The sequence below is a fragment of the Salvia splendens genome, chromosome 6 (genome assembly GCF_004379255.2).
Source record: "Salvia splendens isolate huo1 chromosome 6, SspV2, whole genome shotgun sequence".
Classification (NCBI taxonomy): domain Eukaryota; kingdom Viridiplantae; phylum Streptophyta; class Magnoliopsida; order Lamiales; family Lamiaceae; genus Salvia; species Salvia splendens.
Genome location: NC_056037.1, coordinates 37,201,032 through 37,219,003, shown reverse-complemented (window position 1 = coordinate 37,219,003; position 17,972 = coordinate 37,201,032). Strand labels below are relative to the sequence as shown.

Here is a 17,972-nt window from a genome sequence, read left to right as displayed (position 1 = left end):
AGTAGGTGAGAAAATATAGTGAGACCCATTTTTATATATTAGTATTATAATAGAATGTGAATGTAATGAGTTAGTTGAAAGCGGGGTCTACCTACCATTTATTAAAAATGAATCGGGACTCCTAATGACGGACTGGGGGAGTAGGATAGTTTGGTCAATTCAAAAATATTGTAACAGAAATATAAGAAAAAAGAAGAGGAAACATAGAAAAATTAAAAAATCCCTTATTTTGAGAAATTTATATGGCTTGATCCCATATTTCAAAAGATAAGTAGTTCCATATCGATATAATTCATCTCAATATGCATATGTTGATATTTTAAGTAACTTCATTGCAAAATATAACTCTCTCAATTCATCAGCACAAAAAATTAAACAAATAAGATGGTGTTCGATTTCCTAGATAAATAGTATCAAAATATAATTTAAATGAAGTTATAAGATTATTTTAGTTGAGGATTGACTATGATCTCTATTTTTAACATATCTAGGATTAGATCATGAGATTCAATTTCATGAATCAAACTTGACAAATAAAAATGATTTTTGAATATCCCTTTAAAATCCCATAGAAAATTACTGCAGTTAGTAAAATTTGTGATTTTGATAACCAATTTTAAGTTAAGTTGACGTGAAATTGATTTTTGAGACTAACATCCTTTTTCTAAATAAAGAGACGGCAGTTACCATATATTTTTGATAGTTTAGTTACAAGTTTGTGATTGTCACAATGGGTGACTAATCCAACAAGGAGAAACATGTACTACTATGATTTACAGACATATATGTACATATAAATATATATGAGGTATGTCTCAACCAAAATCATCTGATGCGGTTCAAGTGAGCGAATGGCTCTGACTTTGTCTTTGGCGCAGGCTTAGCAACTTCAGGTGTCCCGAAAACATTCCAAAATCGAAGAGTCTCGTCTCCTGCTGCAGATGCAACAGTGCACCCATCTGGGCTCTGAGCCATGTAAAGAACTCGAGAGGTATGCCCCGTGAGCTCAGCCATCTTCACCACTGACGGGTACTTCCAGAGAGTGAGCTGATTGTGAGTGAAACCGTGTGAACTCAGCAGCTCGCGCTCATTTTTGTTCCACAGAAGAGAGCAGACTTGTGAGCCGGTGTCCACTGAGTTCAAGCACGAGCCGGTGTGAGTGTTCCAGAACTTGATGCACCTATCTCCAGCGCCTCCGCCCGAGGCCAGCAAATTGCTCTGGAAGGGACACCACGCGAGTGCTTTAACAGCAGCGGTATGCTCCTCAAGCCTGTGAAGCCACTGAGTAGGAGCATTCGATGCTGCCATGGATCTGTCCCAGATTTGGAGGACGTTGTCGTTTCCACCACTAGCCAACTGCTGCCCAGATGCTGACCACTTAAGCCCACATACTTCTTGTTCATGTCCTGTGTAGGTTTCGACAATGTGAGACCTCACTCTCACATCATTGTTGAAGATCTGACCGTCCATGCCTCCGGTTGTTAGGATGTGATTGTTCCAGTCCATAGCACCAACTCGAGATCTGTGCCCTCCTTTCAAGGTCCTCAACTGTAACGGAACAGAGTGAGTATTCGATTTCTTGAAAGATAACATCAACATATATAGTCACAAACACTCACCAGTCTGTTAGAGGTGGAATCCCAAAGCTGAACTTCAGAGTTGTTGATACCAACAGCAATATGCCTTCCATCAGGAGCCCATTTGACACTGGTAACCGGGCCACACTCGTCATCGATGGTAACAAGTTCGGAGGTAGCCCCGTCAGAAGCATCCCACAGATAAACAGTGTGCCCAAGAGCGATGGAAAGAACGTTGCTGCTGCCCCAGTCCAATAGATTCAAATAATAATCATCCATAATATCAGGGGCATCTAGTGTCCTCTCAGACGTCTGCACAAAGACACACAATACACAAAGTTAGATAACCGAGTACTCAAAACAGAATCTATGCACAAGATGCTCTCATCAGCATGAACCTGGGGAATGTGACGGCGTGGCTTGGCAGATTTGACTTGTTGAGCCGCGGATGAGAAATCACTGGGAATTGCCTCTACCGGGGTTGGTGGTTTGTTCTTGAAAGCCAAAATCCTAGTTCTGTTCATGTTGAAGGTTTCTGCAAGCTGCTTCCTGTATGCTTCCCTTGATGGAGAAGAGCTTGTACAAGGGTTTTCCTTACCTGTAAGCATGTAATTAGCATAATCGAAATCCATTGCCGACCTGTTTGGTATGAAGCGATCCAACTGCAAGAACAGGAAGCATCAATTAACAACATGCACAAACAGTCAATTAACAAAAATCTCTATTGGAATCCAAAAAAACTGCCTAATAAAGCACAAATTCAAGATCAACCAAACACTTCTAAACTCTAGCAGTAATTATGCAATCAAAAAAATCTAAGTTTTTAGTGGATATTTATTGGAATCCCCCAAAACTGCCTAACACAGCAAAAATTCAAGATAAAAAAGACACTTCAGAACTCTAGCAGACATTATGCAATCAACAAAATCTAGTTGTTAGTGGATCTATATTACAATCACACATTCAAGATCAACCAAACACTTCTATATTCTAGCAGGAATTGTGCAATCAAGCAATAAACAAATCAACTTATTAGTGGATCTGCATTGGAATCCTCAAAAATTGCCTAACAGCTCAAATTAAAGATCAACCAATCACTCCTAAAGTCTAGCAGGAATTATGCATCCAACAAATCAAGTTATTTGAGGATCTACATTGGAACACCCAAAAAAGGTTTAATACAGCACAAATTCAAGATCAACCAAACACAAAATCTAGCAGATAAAAAATGACTACAAATTAGCAGATGCAGAATGTCACAAAACAATTTAGGGGGAAAATAGCATACATTCTCCTTGGAATTTCTTCTTTGGATGAGCTTCTCTTGCAGCGGGAGATGCGACTTACTCTTGTTTGGTGTGGAAGATGAGTTCATATTTCCTGTTTCCATATGTTAGCAAAAACAAATAACAGCAAAAATATGCAAATATAATGCGTATAGAGAAAATTAATCTAAGGGTAAATCGGAGCCTGCAGAAAAAATAATCAGTGTAAAACAGTTGCAAATAGGATCAAATTAGTGTAATCAATATCAAAGACAACAGATTGTGAGCGAGTTTTCACGATTTGAATGAATTGCTTGTTGGTGGGAAAAACAAGTTGAATTGGGGGGTTTATATATTGGTTGAAGTTTGTGATTAGGGTTTTTGCGGGGTTTTTTAGAATGAAAAGCGGCGGAGGCTAACGGCTCATTTGTGGTGGAAAAGAGCCGTTGGGATTTGACTTGACGAAATTGCCCAGCTTCAGTTAATAAGATTCGAGGGCTTCTCTTCCTTGATTTTATTTCTATATTAGAATTAGAATTAGAATTAGAATTAGAATTAGAATTTATAGTAGGTAGTAATTGTCAAATAAATTTCTAATTGTCTGATTAATTACGAGATAATTAAATTTTGATTTGTATCACACTTTTCAAATTGAATTATACATCACGGAATTTGCAATTTTCGCAATTGTCTCATTTGTCTTCTTTTCAGTGAAATACATGATAATGTAGTAATCGATTTTAAACATGTGGAAATGCTAATGACTATATTAGGAAATTAAGTAATTAACCACCTTATGGTGATACATGTTTATGTTGTTAAGGATATGTTTGAAATCGAATGTCAATTCATCGCGTTTTGTCTTAAAGGAGATGAATGAGATAATTACGAAAATTGTAAATTTCTTGATTTATAATTTAGTTTTTGAACATGTGAGATAAACCTGATCTTATTTCATGATTTATTTGACAAATTATTATATTTTTAAAATTCATAAATATTCATGCACTTTTTCTACATTATTTGTAGTACTAGTTGGTAAGATGATGACGAAATCCAACTTAATAATGTAGGAATACTATTGAAGAACTTACGACATTGTAAAGTTCCACATTTTATAGCTGACATACTCCCTTCATCCCATAAGAATATGGACTATTTCTTTAAATATACCACAAAATATACCAATGCGCTTATGACATTGTAAAGTTCCACCCTTTATAGCTGAAATAACATACTCCCTATATCTCATACGAATATGCAATCTTTCCTTAATTATACCACAAAATATACCCCTCACACGTTGGTATATTTAAAATAATAACATTGTCTAAATATTACTAACCACAAACTGACCTTTTATAAATATATTTTTATTTATAATACTAGAATAACATTATAAATTACTCCTGTCGAAATTTAAGTAAAATAACAGCATCTCCAATGGCGGCTAGCGCACCGGCTAGCCGATTCCCGGCGCTGGCCGGTCCGCTCGCCGAACCATTGGAGTCGGCTAGCGCCAACTCGGCGAAAAAATCAGCGAGCGGACGCCGATTCTCGGGCACTGGTCGATCCGCTCGCCGGTCGGCTGGCCGCCATTGTAGGCGGGCGATCGGCGAGCGATCGACCAACATTTTTTTTTAAATTTTCGAAACACTATATATACGCGATTTGTGGCATGTCGACTGTATTACCCTACACAACATGATTGTCGAAGATGAAGGTGTACAACTGACTAGTTGAGCTAATGACGATGCTAATGAAGCCGGCCCAAGCCATGGCGTGGCCGCCCCCAACGTACGAAGGGGGTACCTCACGATGAAGTCGGCCGCCTCAAGGCACATGCCGACATGCGCCAAGTGGATGTTCATATTTGACTCCAAAAGGATTTAATTTAAGAGTTGTGGGAGCGGAGGACTGCACGTTGTTAGATTTTTTTTAATTAACGTAATTTTTTTTTAATTTAAATATTATTATTGAATTTTCCCGAATCTGTGTCGTAAATTTAATTCCATATTTTGTGTGATTGTTAATTATTTTGTTTTTTTTTAATTTTGTTTATTGTGGCTAGCCTATTTCTAGCCTATTGCTTGTCCAGTTGCTTGTCCTGATGATGTGGCATGAGGAGTTGTGGCTAGCCTATGGCTAGCCTAAAACCATTGGAGATGCTCTAATGTATAGTCGTATTAGAGCATCCGCAATGGCGGACTTCGACGCGGAATTCCCACGGATTTGGCGGAATTCCGTGGCAGACGTCCACACACGCGTGGATACGGAATTCGCATGAGGACGTCGCAGGCCCGCGCCCTTCCGCGGAATTCCGTCCTAACGTCTGCCATTGCGTGGACTGTCACGGAATTCAGCACGGAATTCCGATTTTTGCATTTAATTTTTTTCTATAAATACGTCTAGTTGAACTTCATTTCATTCGCCCCACTTGTTTTAACGAGTATCTATCTCTCTAAATACATTTCTTTTGAATCATCAATGGAGCACCACGATAGCGATTCTTCTCCCGCCTCGGGCGATTCACCGACGCCGCACCCATCGGTAGGAGTACACAATTTTCCCAGTCGATGTCCCAAATTCCGGAGATGCTGCCCCAATCTCAAATGCCATCGGGCATGATGCCGAGGTACTACAACATGTACCCACAATGGTATGGGATGATGGCCCAGATGCCGGGGATGATGGCCCAAATGCCGGGGATGATGCCTCAGATGCTGGGGATGATGCTCCAATCTCAAATACCATCGGGCATGATGCATGGATCGTCTGGCGCTCCGGGGGGGAGTAGGCCGTCGGTCCCCCAATCGCCGGTGGACAACGTCTATCGGCCCTTTATGGACTTACTGTCGACGGACAACCCGGTGAGTCCTCATCTCGAGAGAGACTCAGTTCACTGGAGTCAACACGTTCTCGTTCGAGGAGTTGGGGCTTTCTCCGGTCCGGGAGACTCCGCCGGCGACAGAGAGTAGGGGGAGGCCAGGGCGAGGGAGTGGCAGAGGACAGGGCGTCCCGGCGTACGCTGCTGACGTGGGGGAGGGATCCAGCCGGACCAAGCGGACCATCTGGAGCTCAGACGAGTGCGTCACGCTAGCGAAGGCGTGGATCAGTGTGGTTGAGGATCCATACGTCGGGGCGAACCAGCACATCGACCGGATGTAGTGGCGCATTAGCCAGAGCTACCTCGAGTTCAAACCAGCGGCGGGGAAGCCCCACAACTCTGAGCAATGCCGGAAACAGTGGGATCGGTTGAAGAAGCCGCTCAGCCGATTTGCCGGCATTTACACAAACAACCTCTGCTCGGCAACCAGAGGCATGTCCGCCGAGGATGTGAAGCTGCTGTCTCACCAGCACTTCCCCGACTCCGAAAAGGGCTTCGGAGAATTCAATTATTGGAATGTGTATCTCGCGGTGCAGGATTCGCCCAAGTTCAGTGCGGGTGTGGAATCCGGCTGGCCGAAGTGGACGAGGATCAGCGCATTCGGAGATTACAGCAGCAGTGCTGGTTCCACTGAACTCCCCCCCGCCGATTCAGAGTTCCCCACTCCCACATCCTTCGCCCGCCGCCGTCGCCCGATTGGGCAAAGGGCCGCAACGCGTTTGTCGAGGGGAAGTCCCAGCGGTTCCGCCTCCGCCGATGCCCAATCGGCAGCACCCACCCAGAACGAGCCGGATCCCGAGAACCCCTCCTATGCCCGCATCGCCGCACACAACGCCTTGTTACGTACGATGCAGGAATGGTGCTCGGCGACCGACCCCAACTACAAGCGACAGCTTTGACCCGTCGTCAATAGTATGCGCATCGACTTGGGGATCAACGCGCTGACGGATAGCGACGGCGAGGGTGGCGGCGGAAGGGGCGGCGACGGCGGTGACAGCGAGGGAACCGGCAAGGGAACCGGCGGCGATGGATCCGAGGAGTGACAAGCCGGTTTTTATTTTAAAAATAATGTACTTTTTTTAATTAATTATGTATTTTTTTTAATGAAGTATGTTTTTTTAAAAATAAAGTGTGTTCGTTTTCTCCGTATTCGCGTCGAAATTTTAATTCCGTAAATTATTTACTTCCGAAAATTGGTTAATTTGTGAATTTGTGAATTTTTTTAATGTGAGAATTCCACAGGGAAATTCCGCCACTGTGCAGTGGGAAGTCCTTATGACGTGGCAGAGCAGTGAAAAGTGCTTATAACGTGGCAGTGGGAATTCCGAGGGAAATTCCGCCGGGACATCCGCACTACTGCGGATGCCCTCATAAAGAAAATCGAAAGCGGAGAAACACGTGTCCCTGAAAACCTATTATATAATGAGGCGCACTCGTCTCTAAAATATCTTCTTCTCCTCTCTAAACCCTAATACACTTTCTAGGGTTTTTGAGGATTCCTTTTTCTCTGCCGATCTCTCCCTCTCTTCACATCATCTGTTATGGGTAAATCAAGCAAAAAGGTCGCTAAGGTGAGAATCAACGTTTATGTCTAGCCTATACCTTCACAGAATTCATCTGCCGTTGCTTTCGTTGAATTCCGTTTGATTTTTTGTTTTAATCACGACTTTCTGTAGGTCGAAGCAGCTGCTGTCGTCGCTGCTCCCACCAAGCCTTTAAAGAAAGGTTTGTTTTTGATTCGTTGTATTCGTCATCGTTGATTTGCTGGTTTTCCTATGCTTTTTATTGCGTGTGATTTTTTTTTTTGTTGTTGTTAGCCTTGAGTGGAGTTATGGATTTGATTGTAGATTGAGTTATTCCATGTGGTTGTGATTGTTTCTGATAGGCAAGAGAGACTCTTTGAGTATAGTTATTGGTTTGATTTACTCTTGTGGTTTTGATTGTTTCTGGCAGGCAAGAGAGAGGCAGATGAAGCTATTGAGAAGAAAGTGGTGAGTGCTAAGAAACAGAAGGTGGAAGAAAAGAAGGTTGAGGCCAAAATTGAAAAGAAGGTCCTTAAGAAGAAGGTCGAGTCTTCTTCTTCTGAAGATGACTCTTCTTCCGAAGATGAGCAACCTCCCAAGGTTTATCCCTATTACATCATTTAGCATCTTTTTTAGTATCAGTATTTTTTAGAATATTTATAAACCTGATGTACTCCTTTTTTATTCGAGTCATGATTTTTACCTGTTAAACAGTCGGAGATTATTGTTTTTATATTTATTTGGGTCTGTTCTTTGGCAAGGCTAAGGCACCACTTGCCAAGAATGGGTCTGCAAAGTCAGACTCAGAGGAAAGCAGTGGTTTAGAGGAAGATGTTCCTAAGAAGGCGCCTGCTGCTGCGACAAAGAATGGAAAGGCAGCTCCCAAGAAGCAGCAGGAGTCCAGCGATGATGATTCTTCCTCTGAAGATGAGAGCAGTTCTGATGATGATGTTCCTGCAGCTAAGAAGGCCCCTGCAGCTGCTGCCAAGAAGAAAGAGGAATCCTCTGATTCTTCTGATGATGATAGTAGCTCAGATGAGGATGTTGCCCCAGCCAAGAAACCTGCAGCCCCAGTTAAGAAGGCAACTGCACCTGCAGCAAAGAAAGATGAGTCATCATCCGAAGAAGAGTCCAGTTCTGATGAAGATGATGCACCGTCCAAGAAAGCTCCTGTGACCGCCCCTGCTGCAGCCAAGAAGAAAGAGGAATCCTCTGATTCTGAGGATGATAGCAGTTCTGATGAGGATGTTGCCCCAGCCAAGAAAGCAGCTCCAGTTAAGCAGGTAGCCACCCCTGCGGCCAAGAAGAAAGATGAATCTTCATCTGAGGAAGATTCCAGTTCTGATGAGGATGTTGCCCCAGCCAAGAAACCTGCATGCCCTAAGAAGGCAGCTGTACCTGTGGCAAAGAAAGAAGAATCATCATCCGAAGAAGAGTCCAGTTCTGATGAGGATGCTGCTCCAGCCAAGAAAGCTCCTGCCGCCACCTCTGCTGCAGCTCCCAAGAAGAAAGAGGAGTCCAGTGATGAATCTGATTCAGAAGAAAGCTCTGATGAGGAAGTAAGTGCATCCTGCATAGTTTGTTTCTGACTTTTTACATGCTTTCAAATGTATATATTTTAAATTTTTGTGACTTTTTACATGCTTTCAGAGATTTGTATTTTTGCTTGTTTTTATAAGTTGTCTAACCATTGTCTTGCTGCATATTTGATCCATATTGCTTTGTTCTGATTGATGCTTTAATTTGGTTATCAGGCAGTGCAAAAAAAGTAGTAAAATATATCTTCTCATTCATTGCCTATGTTTTGCAGGAAGCACCCAAGGCTGCTTCATTGAAGAGACCCACTGCAGATGCTAAAAAGGTACTGCTGGTTCAACACCATTCTTGTTCGTTCTTTATTAATCAACTGTAGTTTTGCATGCAGTACTGAAGGAAGTGTAGTATAATTACTTATTAATGATATGCAGGCCAAGGAGGAAAGTTCTGATGATGATAGTGATGAGAGTTCTGATGAAAGTGATGATGATGAACCTCAGAAAAAGAAGATTAAAGGCCAAGTATGTTGATGCTATCTTTTTGCTATATTGTTTTATTACAGGTGAAGATTTTTTATTTGGTCTTAGTTCATACTGACATCTGTTATGTTTATAGGCAAAGAAGAGTGCCAGTTCCGATGAGTCCTCTGAGGAAGATGAGTCTTCAGAGGAAGAAGATGAAAAACCTGCCAAGACTCCTAAGAAAACAGTAATGGCAATCTTACTCTTCTACTGTGTTTTCACTTGACTGTTTCACATGTGTCCCTTTCATGACTATCTATCCTTACATGACTTTTATTTTGTTATGCAGAGTGGAGATGTTCAAATGATGGATGTTGACAATACTGTGAGTGATGTTCTTTCAGTGTTTAATACAATTTGCTCTCTCATGATCTACACCAACACATCTATTTTGTTTTATTTCTATCATAGAACCTATAACTAATTCCTAATTCTTATTTGTGCAGCCCAAGACACCTTCCACACCCAATGTGCAGTCTGGAGGTTCAAAAACTCTATTTGTTGGAAACTTATCCTTCTCTGTTGAGCAAGCAGATGTGTGAGTTCCTTATCCTCAAGTTATTAATTAATTAATTAATTATTATGTAGTTTCTTTGACTATTGTTTTTTTCACAGTGAGAACTTCTTCAAATCTGCTGGGGAAGTTGTGGATGTCCGTTTTGCTATGGGTCAAGATAATTCATTCCGGGGCTTTGGTCATGTTGAGTTTGCTACCGCAGAAGCAGCGGCAAAGGTAAAAATCTATACTGATGCACATGTAGATAGATTTACAGTATGTAAAATTTGAGACTAAAATTAATGTCTAAAAACTATGTAGGCACTGGAATTGAATGGTCAAGAGTTGTTGGGTCGTGAAGTGAGACTTGACCTTGCTAAAGAAAGGGGTGCTGCCACTCCGTTCAGCGGGTATGACTGCATCAATACTTTTCTGCAGTACCTACTTTTTCTCCAGCTAATAGTTTGTTCTGAGATAATAACTTTTATTGTTTTATAGTGGCCGAGATTCACAATCCTTCCAGAGGGGAGGAGGAGCTCAGGGACAAACAGCATTTGTTCGCGGATTTAACAAATTCGACAGTGAAGACCAGGTAAATCCTGACATGTCCGTATTATTTTTACCCGAGTTCTTGATCTCCCTACAAAGATAAAAAATTGTTAATAATGATGAATTTGCAGATTAGGAGTGCCCTGGAGGAGCATTTCAGCGAATGTGGTGAAATCACCCGAGTTTCTATCCCCAAAGATCAAGAGGGTGGTGTTAAAGGGTCAGTAGTCTCTCTCTCTCTCTGCATCTGCTTGTTATGATTTCACAAGGTGCTAAGGGTCTATTGGTTTTTTTCTTCAGTATTGCTTACCTTGATTTCAAGGAAGGAGATGCCTTCAACAAAGCTTTGGAGCTAAGTGGATCTCAACTTGGTGACAGCACCTTGTATGTTGATGAGGCCAAGCCAAGGGATAATAATGCTTCTGGTGGCGGCAGAGGAGGCGGTAGAGGCTTTGGAAGAAGTGGTGGTCGGGACTCTGGTGGCCGATTCGGAGGTGGCGGGCGCCGTGGTGGTGGCCGTGGTGGTCGGGACTCTGGTGGTCGTTTTGGTGGTGGTGGCAGAGGAGGACGTGGATTCAGCAACAAACCCAGCTTTACTCCATCTGGTATGTAAACCTTTGTTTCTTTTTTTTTTGCATCAGAACGAGACACAGCTTTTTTAGTCTTCTGACATTGTTATTGTTGGAAAATTTTGCAGGAAAGAAAACCACATTCAGCGATGAGTAGACGTTGCCATAATTTTCGAAGTATTTATGAATACTATGCCGAGTTTTGTTTATTACTGTTTAGGCATTATAATTTTTATTTTCGTGTGGATTTGGATCTTGTAAGCTTTATGCTTAGACAATTTATTTTAAGTTGCAAATTTTTATATAATTATCATAGTATTAATTATTTGGGCATTGCTATCTTAATTATTAAAGGCCTTTTTTGTTAATTATTTACCGAACGACAATTCGTAATAATTTGTGGAGTGTGATTCTTGCAATTTACACACCACTTTCGTCTCTCATGTAGTATCTATTTTGGGTTGTTCTGTGATAATGGAGTCCTTATTTTCTGTCCCAGCAAATAACTCAATTATTTAATTATTATTTTCTCATCTTGTTTAACTATTAGTAACTTTTATTTTCCTAAATCTTGTACTCAATATTAACAACTCAAGTAATATGAAACGGTTCTGAAAACTCACCAACATTTGTGTAAAAATGGGTTTTAAATTTGCAAAACGTCTAACCCTGAAATCCTCTGGCAGCCAAGAAAGCTTTGAACGACGTGTCTTTTTCCTGGGCATTTTGAAATGATGCTCTCCTCCCATGTCCTGATATTCATGTTAGAGTGCATCATGTTCACCATAAATGTAATAAAAAGCTGATATTAACAATAGTGTGTGGTTCGAGTTCGACATGTGCATCATCAACTATTTGGATCACATTTACACATACTCATGTTTTTGCGTGTGCATATCTAAGATACACATTTCTCGTTTCGGCAATGAAAATGATTGTTCTTATGATTAAAAGTGACTATTGTTATGAATAAAAATTGTTGTTTTATGGATAAAAGTGAGAGAAATTCATCTAACAAACTGTTCTAAGTTACTGTTTTCTTTTTGTTATAGAAGAAAACCCCTGATTTGGAGAATCTCAAAGTTATTAACATTTAGGAAACAAGAACCAATGGAGATGCTAAAATAATACTCTACTCACCAGGTAGTATCCATTCAAAATCCAGCTCAACCAACTTCTGGACACTCTTCAATTGTTCGGTAACTGCCAAACATACGAAACGGGAGGGAAAGTAGGTCAACAAATCGTTCAAAATGATGCATGTTCATGTGATGTCAAAATACGAAAAACTAGTTTAATAAATAGATTGTCAAGCTGGCTTTATTCATATGAATTAGTTGAACTAGCAGCCATTTCTATTCATGAACCAGCTCCATACTGGTCATGAATCCAATTCAGTGAACGGAAGATAATCTAAACTGCGCAAACCTGAAAACCAATTGTATTGGTCTAGTATGCTCCATCCAAATTCATCCATCAGAAGATGGTCACCGGTAAAGAGGATCCTCCTAGTTTTGTCGAGTAAGCATACGGAACCCTGTCATTATAAGGTGAGAAATTCTGGCTTGAGTTGAAGCAGGACAGCATCATCATCAACAAGGAAACATGAACTTGCAGTGGATTAATCATGATAAACCGACATATTCAACATGTTACAAAATATCTGCTCACTTTTGTGTGTCCTGGGGTGTGTATAAGTGTGATGTCGCTGCCAAGGGTCCACGGGCCATTTCCCTCTAGCTTGATCTCCACATCAGCTGTCGAATCACATACCTGGTGATGTCACCATTGCGATGAGTTTCTTCTAGATTCAAAACCACTTTACTTCGAGAGAAGCACAAAGATGCCACCAGATATACAAAACAAAAGAAAGGCGCGAGAGCGCAGCATATTATCTTGCATTGCATTAGACCATATTGGAGAGATGGACATGAAAAGAGGATCTGTATGACAAAGGTAGCATCTCTTTTTCCATTATTCAGTTTTCATTTCATTTAACTACTATGCTCTGTCTATACCGCCTACTTCTAGAGTTGAAACAAAAATGTAACAAATAGATGTACAATATCTAATTTTTCAGGATCCACGAGAAAAAAATATAGGAGTGTACGCTCGTGTCAATATCTACTTCACATCATCTACTTCACAGTTACACAACACAATACATGAAACAGAGAGATTGGAGTACTGGTGATACTTTGCAAGGTAATCAGCGCAAAATTAACGGTATACACAGAAGAAAAAAGTTGAATTCTCTTTCTAATTTTCTTCACCATGAAAACTTAAGTTGCAGCCGGATCTGAAATACCCTCTCGATCATAAAAATTGAAATGAAATGCAACTCAGAAACAGATAAAGCATATGCGATTCGATAGAACTGATATGGAATACAGCTCAGAAGCAGAAAATTGATATGAAATGCAGCTCAGAAACATGTAGCTAGAGAATATATGATTCGGATCGGTACCGACGAACAAGTCTCCGTCGACATTTTGCGGACGTCGAACTCTCCTACTCTTGGAGAAAGCGCTGGACGAGGCTTTGATACGCAAAATCGAAGACGTCAGCACTGCCGCCGCCATTTTCACGGAACAAATCGAAGGATCGATTCACGATTTCGCTTTTTCTCCGATTTGTCAAGCTCGAAGCTCAAATTCAAACCCCACCTGCTGACTTCGTCTAATTCATTCATGTTTTCCGCTACAAATTAATGGTTTTGCATTCTTCGGCCACACACATTTCACCTCGTCGCTGCGATTTCTCACAGAGGAAAACCTTATATCTCCCCCAATTACCTCTCCTAGGTCTTTGTTCTTGCACTTACGCTACAGATTCTCACATTTGCCGGAGAAGGAGAGGCGGAGTCGTTAAAAATGTAGGATGGGCTATGTTCCAAGCTCAATCCCGCATCAATGGCGGAATAAACATTGTATTGAAGCGGTTTTCCGATGAGGGTGAGTTAAACAGTCAATCTACATCTGATTCAAGCATTAAAGCTAGTAATTCTTACAGCACAAGTTATGGGGAGGATCCTATTGTGAATAAGCTGAGGAGTCAGCTCGGGGTCATCCATTCTATTCCATATCCGCCCATAAATCGCAGTATTATCGGCCTATTTGGTTTCTTCTTTTTTGTTGGTGTTTTATTCGATAAGGTATGGGCATGGAGGAAGGCGGATGCGTGGAGTGGCGGCAGTAAACTCGGGAGTCAGCAGAAGGTGTCGTTGTTCCTCGAGAAGGAATTGCAGAGGAAAGAGTCGGTGGAATGGGTGAATATGGTGTTGGGGAAGCTGTGGAAGGTGTACAGGGGTGGGATTGAGAATTGGATAATTGGATTGCTGCAGCCTGTCATTGACAATCTGAAGAAGCCGGATTATGTGCAGAGGGTGGAGATCAAGCAGTTCTCTTTGGGTGATGAGCCGTTGTCTGTTAGGAGCGTCGAGCGCAGAACCTCTCGCCGTGCTAATGACTTGCAGTGAGTTTTACCCCTTGCAATACATGTTTACTCTCAGTTATATGAAACCATTATCATGTATGATTGATATCTCGCAGTTTGTGTGTAATGGGCAGAATCAAATGTTTCTAATCTTTTAGAGTTCTTGTTTTGCAGTTATAGAGAATTGTATGAGTTGTGCAAAGGGAATGGGTGTATTGGTTTATGGATTGCAAATCAAGTTTATCAACCCTTTGAATACATGTTCATTCTCAATTATATGAAACCTTGTGTAATAAGGTGATTGAGAATGGGCAGAATTGATTGTTTCTCATCTTTAAGAGTTCTTGTTGTGCAGCTATCAAGAATTGTAGTATAAGTTATGTCAACGTGAATGACTATGAGTATGTTGGTTTATGGACTGTATATCAGCCCCCTCATACCCTCATTATTAATGATAACCAAATAGATGCCTAACCTTGGCATCATTCTCAACCTTGACAAGTAATGGAACTCTAATTAGTTTTGTATGTGCACTTTTGGAAGAAATGGAGTAGTGAGAAGAATCTTTCAAATTTTTTGGTGATTTATCAACATTTACCCACAATCAGTAGTTATTTTGTATGATACATATATTTCACTCCGAATGCATATTGAATGTTGATTTTTTTCTTGGTAAAAAAGATACCAGATAGGCCTCCGGTACACTGGTGGTGCGCGTATGCTTCTACTTTTGTCACTTAACTTTGGCATCCTTCCCATTTCTGTGCCTGTTGGTGTGAGAGACTTTGACATTGACGGGGAACTATGGGTTAAACTGCGACTTATACCAACAGAGCCATGGGTGGGAGCTGTATCGTGGGCTTTTGTCTCTCTTCCAAAGATAAAGTTTAAGTTATCACCATTTCGCTTATTTAATTTAATGGGTAGGTTATTTCAGTTTCTCCATTGAATTTTCTCTCAATAATGGCATGTCATATAACCATCATGAATTGCGAGTATGCTTTAATAAGTCATGAAAAAATCTACAGAGGAGCAATTTAATTTTTTAGAAATCACTCGGAAAAACTCAAGAGGGAAACAGTAACTTTGCAGGAGAATTGTCTGTGATGCTTCTGGATGCTCGGAAACTTAATTATGTATTCTATGGTATGAATTTTGCTCATTCCAATGCTAAGTGGAACATTTTAATGGTCAGTAGATAAATTTTCGTTTATAGCCACAAATTCTTGTCCCACAATTTTACAGGAAAAACAGATCCATATGTTATTTTAAGATTGGGAGATCAAGTTGTACGTAGTAAAAAAAAACAGCCAAACTACAGTTATCCGGCCTCCTGGCGAGCCAATCTGGAATCAAGTGAGCTCTTTACCTGTTCTAGATCTGATTTGCATGGTTTCACAAGGAGATGCCCTGGATCAATTACTGGTATCCAGCTTTTTACATCTTGCAGGATTTTGATATGTTAGTTTCCAACCCTAAGAAGAATAAATTGTCAATTGAAGTAAGGGATTCTCTTGGATTCACAGACCTAACTGTAGGTACTGCAGAGGTGAGGCTCTTAGATTTGTAGGCGAACACATTTGTTTGTTTCCACTTGGAAATTGGCATGCCGCAAATTAGAATCTCAAATATAATTATGATACTCCTATTTCGTTGTACATTTTCTGTGATGTTTGGTGAATTTTGTTTTTGTGGAAAGGTAAACTAATACTCCGGTTTTAGTACATTGGGCGTATAATTGTGGTCTTTTAATGTTCCTAAAGTAAACTCGAGACTTTTAGGAAGTTTTAAGCACAGCTCTGGAGTTGCTTTTGCAGCAAAAGCTGTATCAGAATGAAAAACATTATGTAGGACTAATTTCTTTTCCATACCACAATATATACAAACAGTGTTATGTAAGTAAAGAGATTATGGTTATTTAGTTATGAACAGTCTTTGGTTATAAGGTAACTTCATTCTAGTTAGCATCCAATTCTTCCGTAGGTTTTACTAACATCATAACCTAGAATATTTACTTTTTTTGCAGATTGATCTAGGATCTCTGAAGTATACAGTTCCTGCAGACAGGATAGTTGTACTTCGAGGAGGTTGAACTCCATTTGGAAATGGATCGACTGGAGAGATTCTGCTGCGTTTGACATACAAAGCATATGTTGAGGATGAAGAAGATGAAAGGTCTAACAAAGTACTTGCAAATACAGAGGCCTCGCAGAACGACTTGTCTGATTCTGTTGAACCGAATTTCACAATTCCTATACCTGCAGAGGAATACGTAATTGCAACAGATACCAAGTCTTTCATGAATGATCTAGCAGCACTGTTAGTAAGTGAGGAGTTCCGAGGTATAGTAGCTTCTGAATCAAATGATGACAGAGCCAACAATGGTGGATCTGAACCAAATGATGGAAACAACAATGGTGCTTCTGAATCAAACAACCGCGCTTCTGTGTCTGGACAGCAAACTCCAGCTAATGATTCTGGTGGTTCTCAAGGTAGGAATAGCCATTTCCTTGGTGCTTTTTTTCTCAAATTGGTCTTCTTTTTTTCAGAATATGTTGTTAATTCAGAAGCAACTGGCATCTCTAATTTTGCAGGATCAAGTTTATTTTGGCTTGCTATTGTTACAAGTATCACTGTCCTTGTAGCATTGAACGATGGCACCTCGGGTTTGCTCAATCCTTGATGTGAGTGGCCTCACATTATTAATCGCCCCAACTGAATATGCACAAATATAAAAACGTTTCAATTACAGCATCCCAATTCCTTCATCAGCCCAATGACGCCGATACACTTGCCCATGCATAATTGAGGATGTTGGAATTGTAACGTCTCAAAACTCAAAAGCATGTTTTAATTGCAAACTAGGTACTGATTGTGTTATCTGCTGCAATTATCCCAAATATGTTTCTTCAAAGATTTTGACAAGTGCTCCCTTTTCCTATAGGAACCAACCATTGAAGCTCTATTTCAAAGTCATCTTGGAGTATTTCTTTGTAAGGTGAGGTGTTAATATTAGAGGATCCTTATACATTTTGAGTACATATAGTTTTAACTTTGTCCTGAATTTAAAGGTTTCTGTGATTGATGAATGATGATGTTGAGTCTATTCATTTTGTGTTATAGGCTGGTGAAGACTGCATAAGGTGGTAGAGTAGAGTGAAGGTGTAGACTGCTTTTCTTTTAGTGAATAAGTGAAGCTATTGTTATTGGGTAGGGCAATGTTTGTCAATCCTACATACTCCACTATTCTTTATTATAGAAATCACCATATAATTCTTTATTAAAACTGTTTATAGATAAAAACACAAATGAGTATATATTGCTAATTTATTTTTCATATAAAGTAAACATATTTATAAAAAGAACAAGCAAATAAGATGAATGAAATTAAAAAAACAATAAAACATTTCTCCAATTAATAGGATAATTGAATTATTATTATTGATTCTTTTCACATTAAAAAATGATTAGGGCATTTGAAAAAATATAGTACTAAAAATTTTATACTGACATAAATTTACATTCGAATAAATAACAAAAATAAGTTATACGTACAATATAAATCAATTACTATTGCAACTTTGTTTTTCACCATTCATCCAAACAAAGAAGCA

The 17,972-nt window shown here is 40.1% G+C and overlaps 3 protein-coding genes and 1 pseudogene across 3 annotated transcripts; 2 read left to right on the top strand and 2 right to left on the bottom strand.

The window, feature by feature from the left end:
- Positions 1 to 665: 665 nt before the first annotated feature.
- On the bottom strand, positions 666 to 3,295 carry LOC121809653 (cell division cycle 20.2, cofactor of APC complex-like). The gene is made up of 4 exons (XM_042210399.1): positions 2,866 to 3,295; positions 1,976 to 2,239; positions 1,620 to 1,889; positions 666 to 1,548 (listed from the first exon to the last, which is right to left on the bottom strand). The coding sequence occupies exons 1-4, from the start codon at positions 2,965 to 2,967 to the stop codon at positions 826 to 828; spliced, it is 1,359 nt and encodes a 452-aa protein (XP_042066333.1). The 5' UTR covers positions 2,968 to 3,295; the 3' UTR covers positions 666 to 825.
- A 3,851-nt stretch (positions 3,296 to 7,146) lies between these two features.
- LOC121807616 (nucleolin 1-like) lies at positions 7,147 to 11,256 on the top strand. The gene is made up of 15 exons (XM_042207883.1): positions 7,147 to 7,300; positions 7,406 to 7,454; positions 7,683 to 7,852; positions 8,014 to 8,811; positions 9,063 to 9,113; positions 9,220 to 9,309; positions 9,404 to 9,496; positions 9,599 to 9,634; positions 9,756 to 9,847; positions 9,925 to 10,042; positions 10,127 to 10,215; positions 10,304 to 10,397; positions 10,486 to 10,574; positions 10,655 to 10,959; positions 11,052 to 11,256. The coding sequence occupies exons 1-15, from the start codon at positions 7,271 to 7,273 to the stop codon at positions 11,078 to 11,080; spliced, it is 2,133 nt and encodes a 710-aa protein (XP_042063817.1). The 5' UTR covers positions 7,147 to 7,270; the 3' UTR covers positions 11,081 to 11,256.
- A 315-nt stretch (positions 11,257 to 11,571) lies between these two features.
- On the bottom strand, positions 11,572 to 13,465 carry LOC121807618 (metallo-beta-lactamase domain-containing protein 2-like). The gene is made up of 5 exons (XM_042207885.1): positions 13,391 to 13,465; positions 12,595 to 12,696; positions 12,352 to 12,460; positions 12,064 to 12,126; positions 11,572 to 11,675 (listed from the first exon to the last, which is right to left on the bottom strand). The coding sequence occupies exons 1-5, from the start codon at positions 13,412 to 13,414 to the stop codon at positions 11,587 to 11,589; spliced, it is 387 nt and encodes a 128-aa protein (XP_042063819.1). The 5' UTR covers positions 13,415 to 13,465; the 3' UTR covers positions 11,572 to 11,586.
- Positions 13,466 to 13,621: 156 nt separating this feature from the next.
- LOC121807617 lies at positions 13,622 to 17,644 on the top strand (annotated as a pseudogene).
- The last annotated feature ends 328 nt before the right edge of the window (positions 17,645 to 17,972 follow it).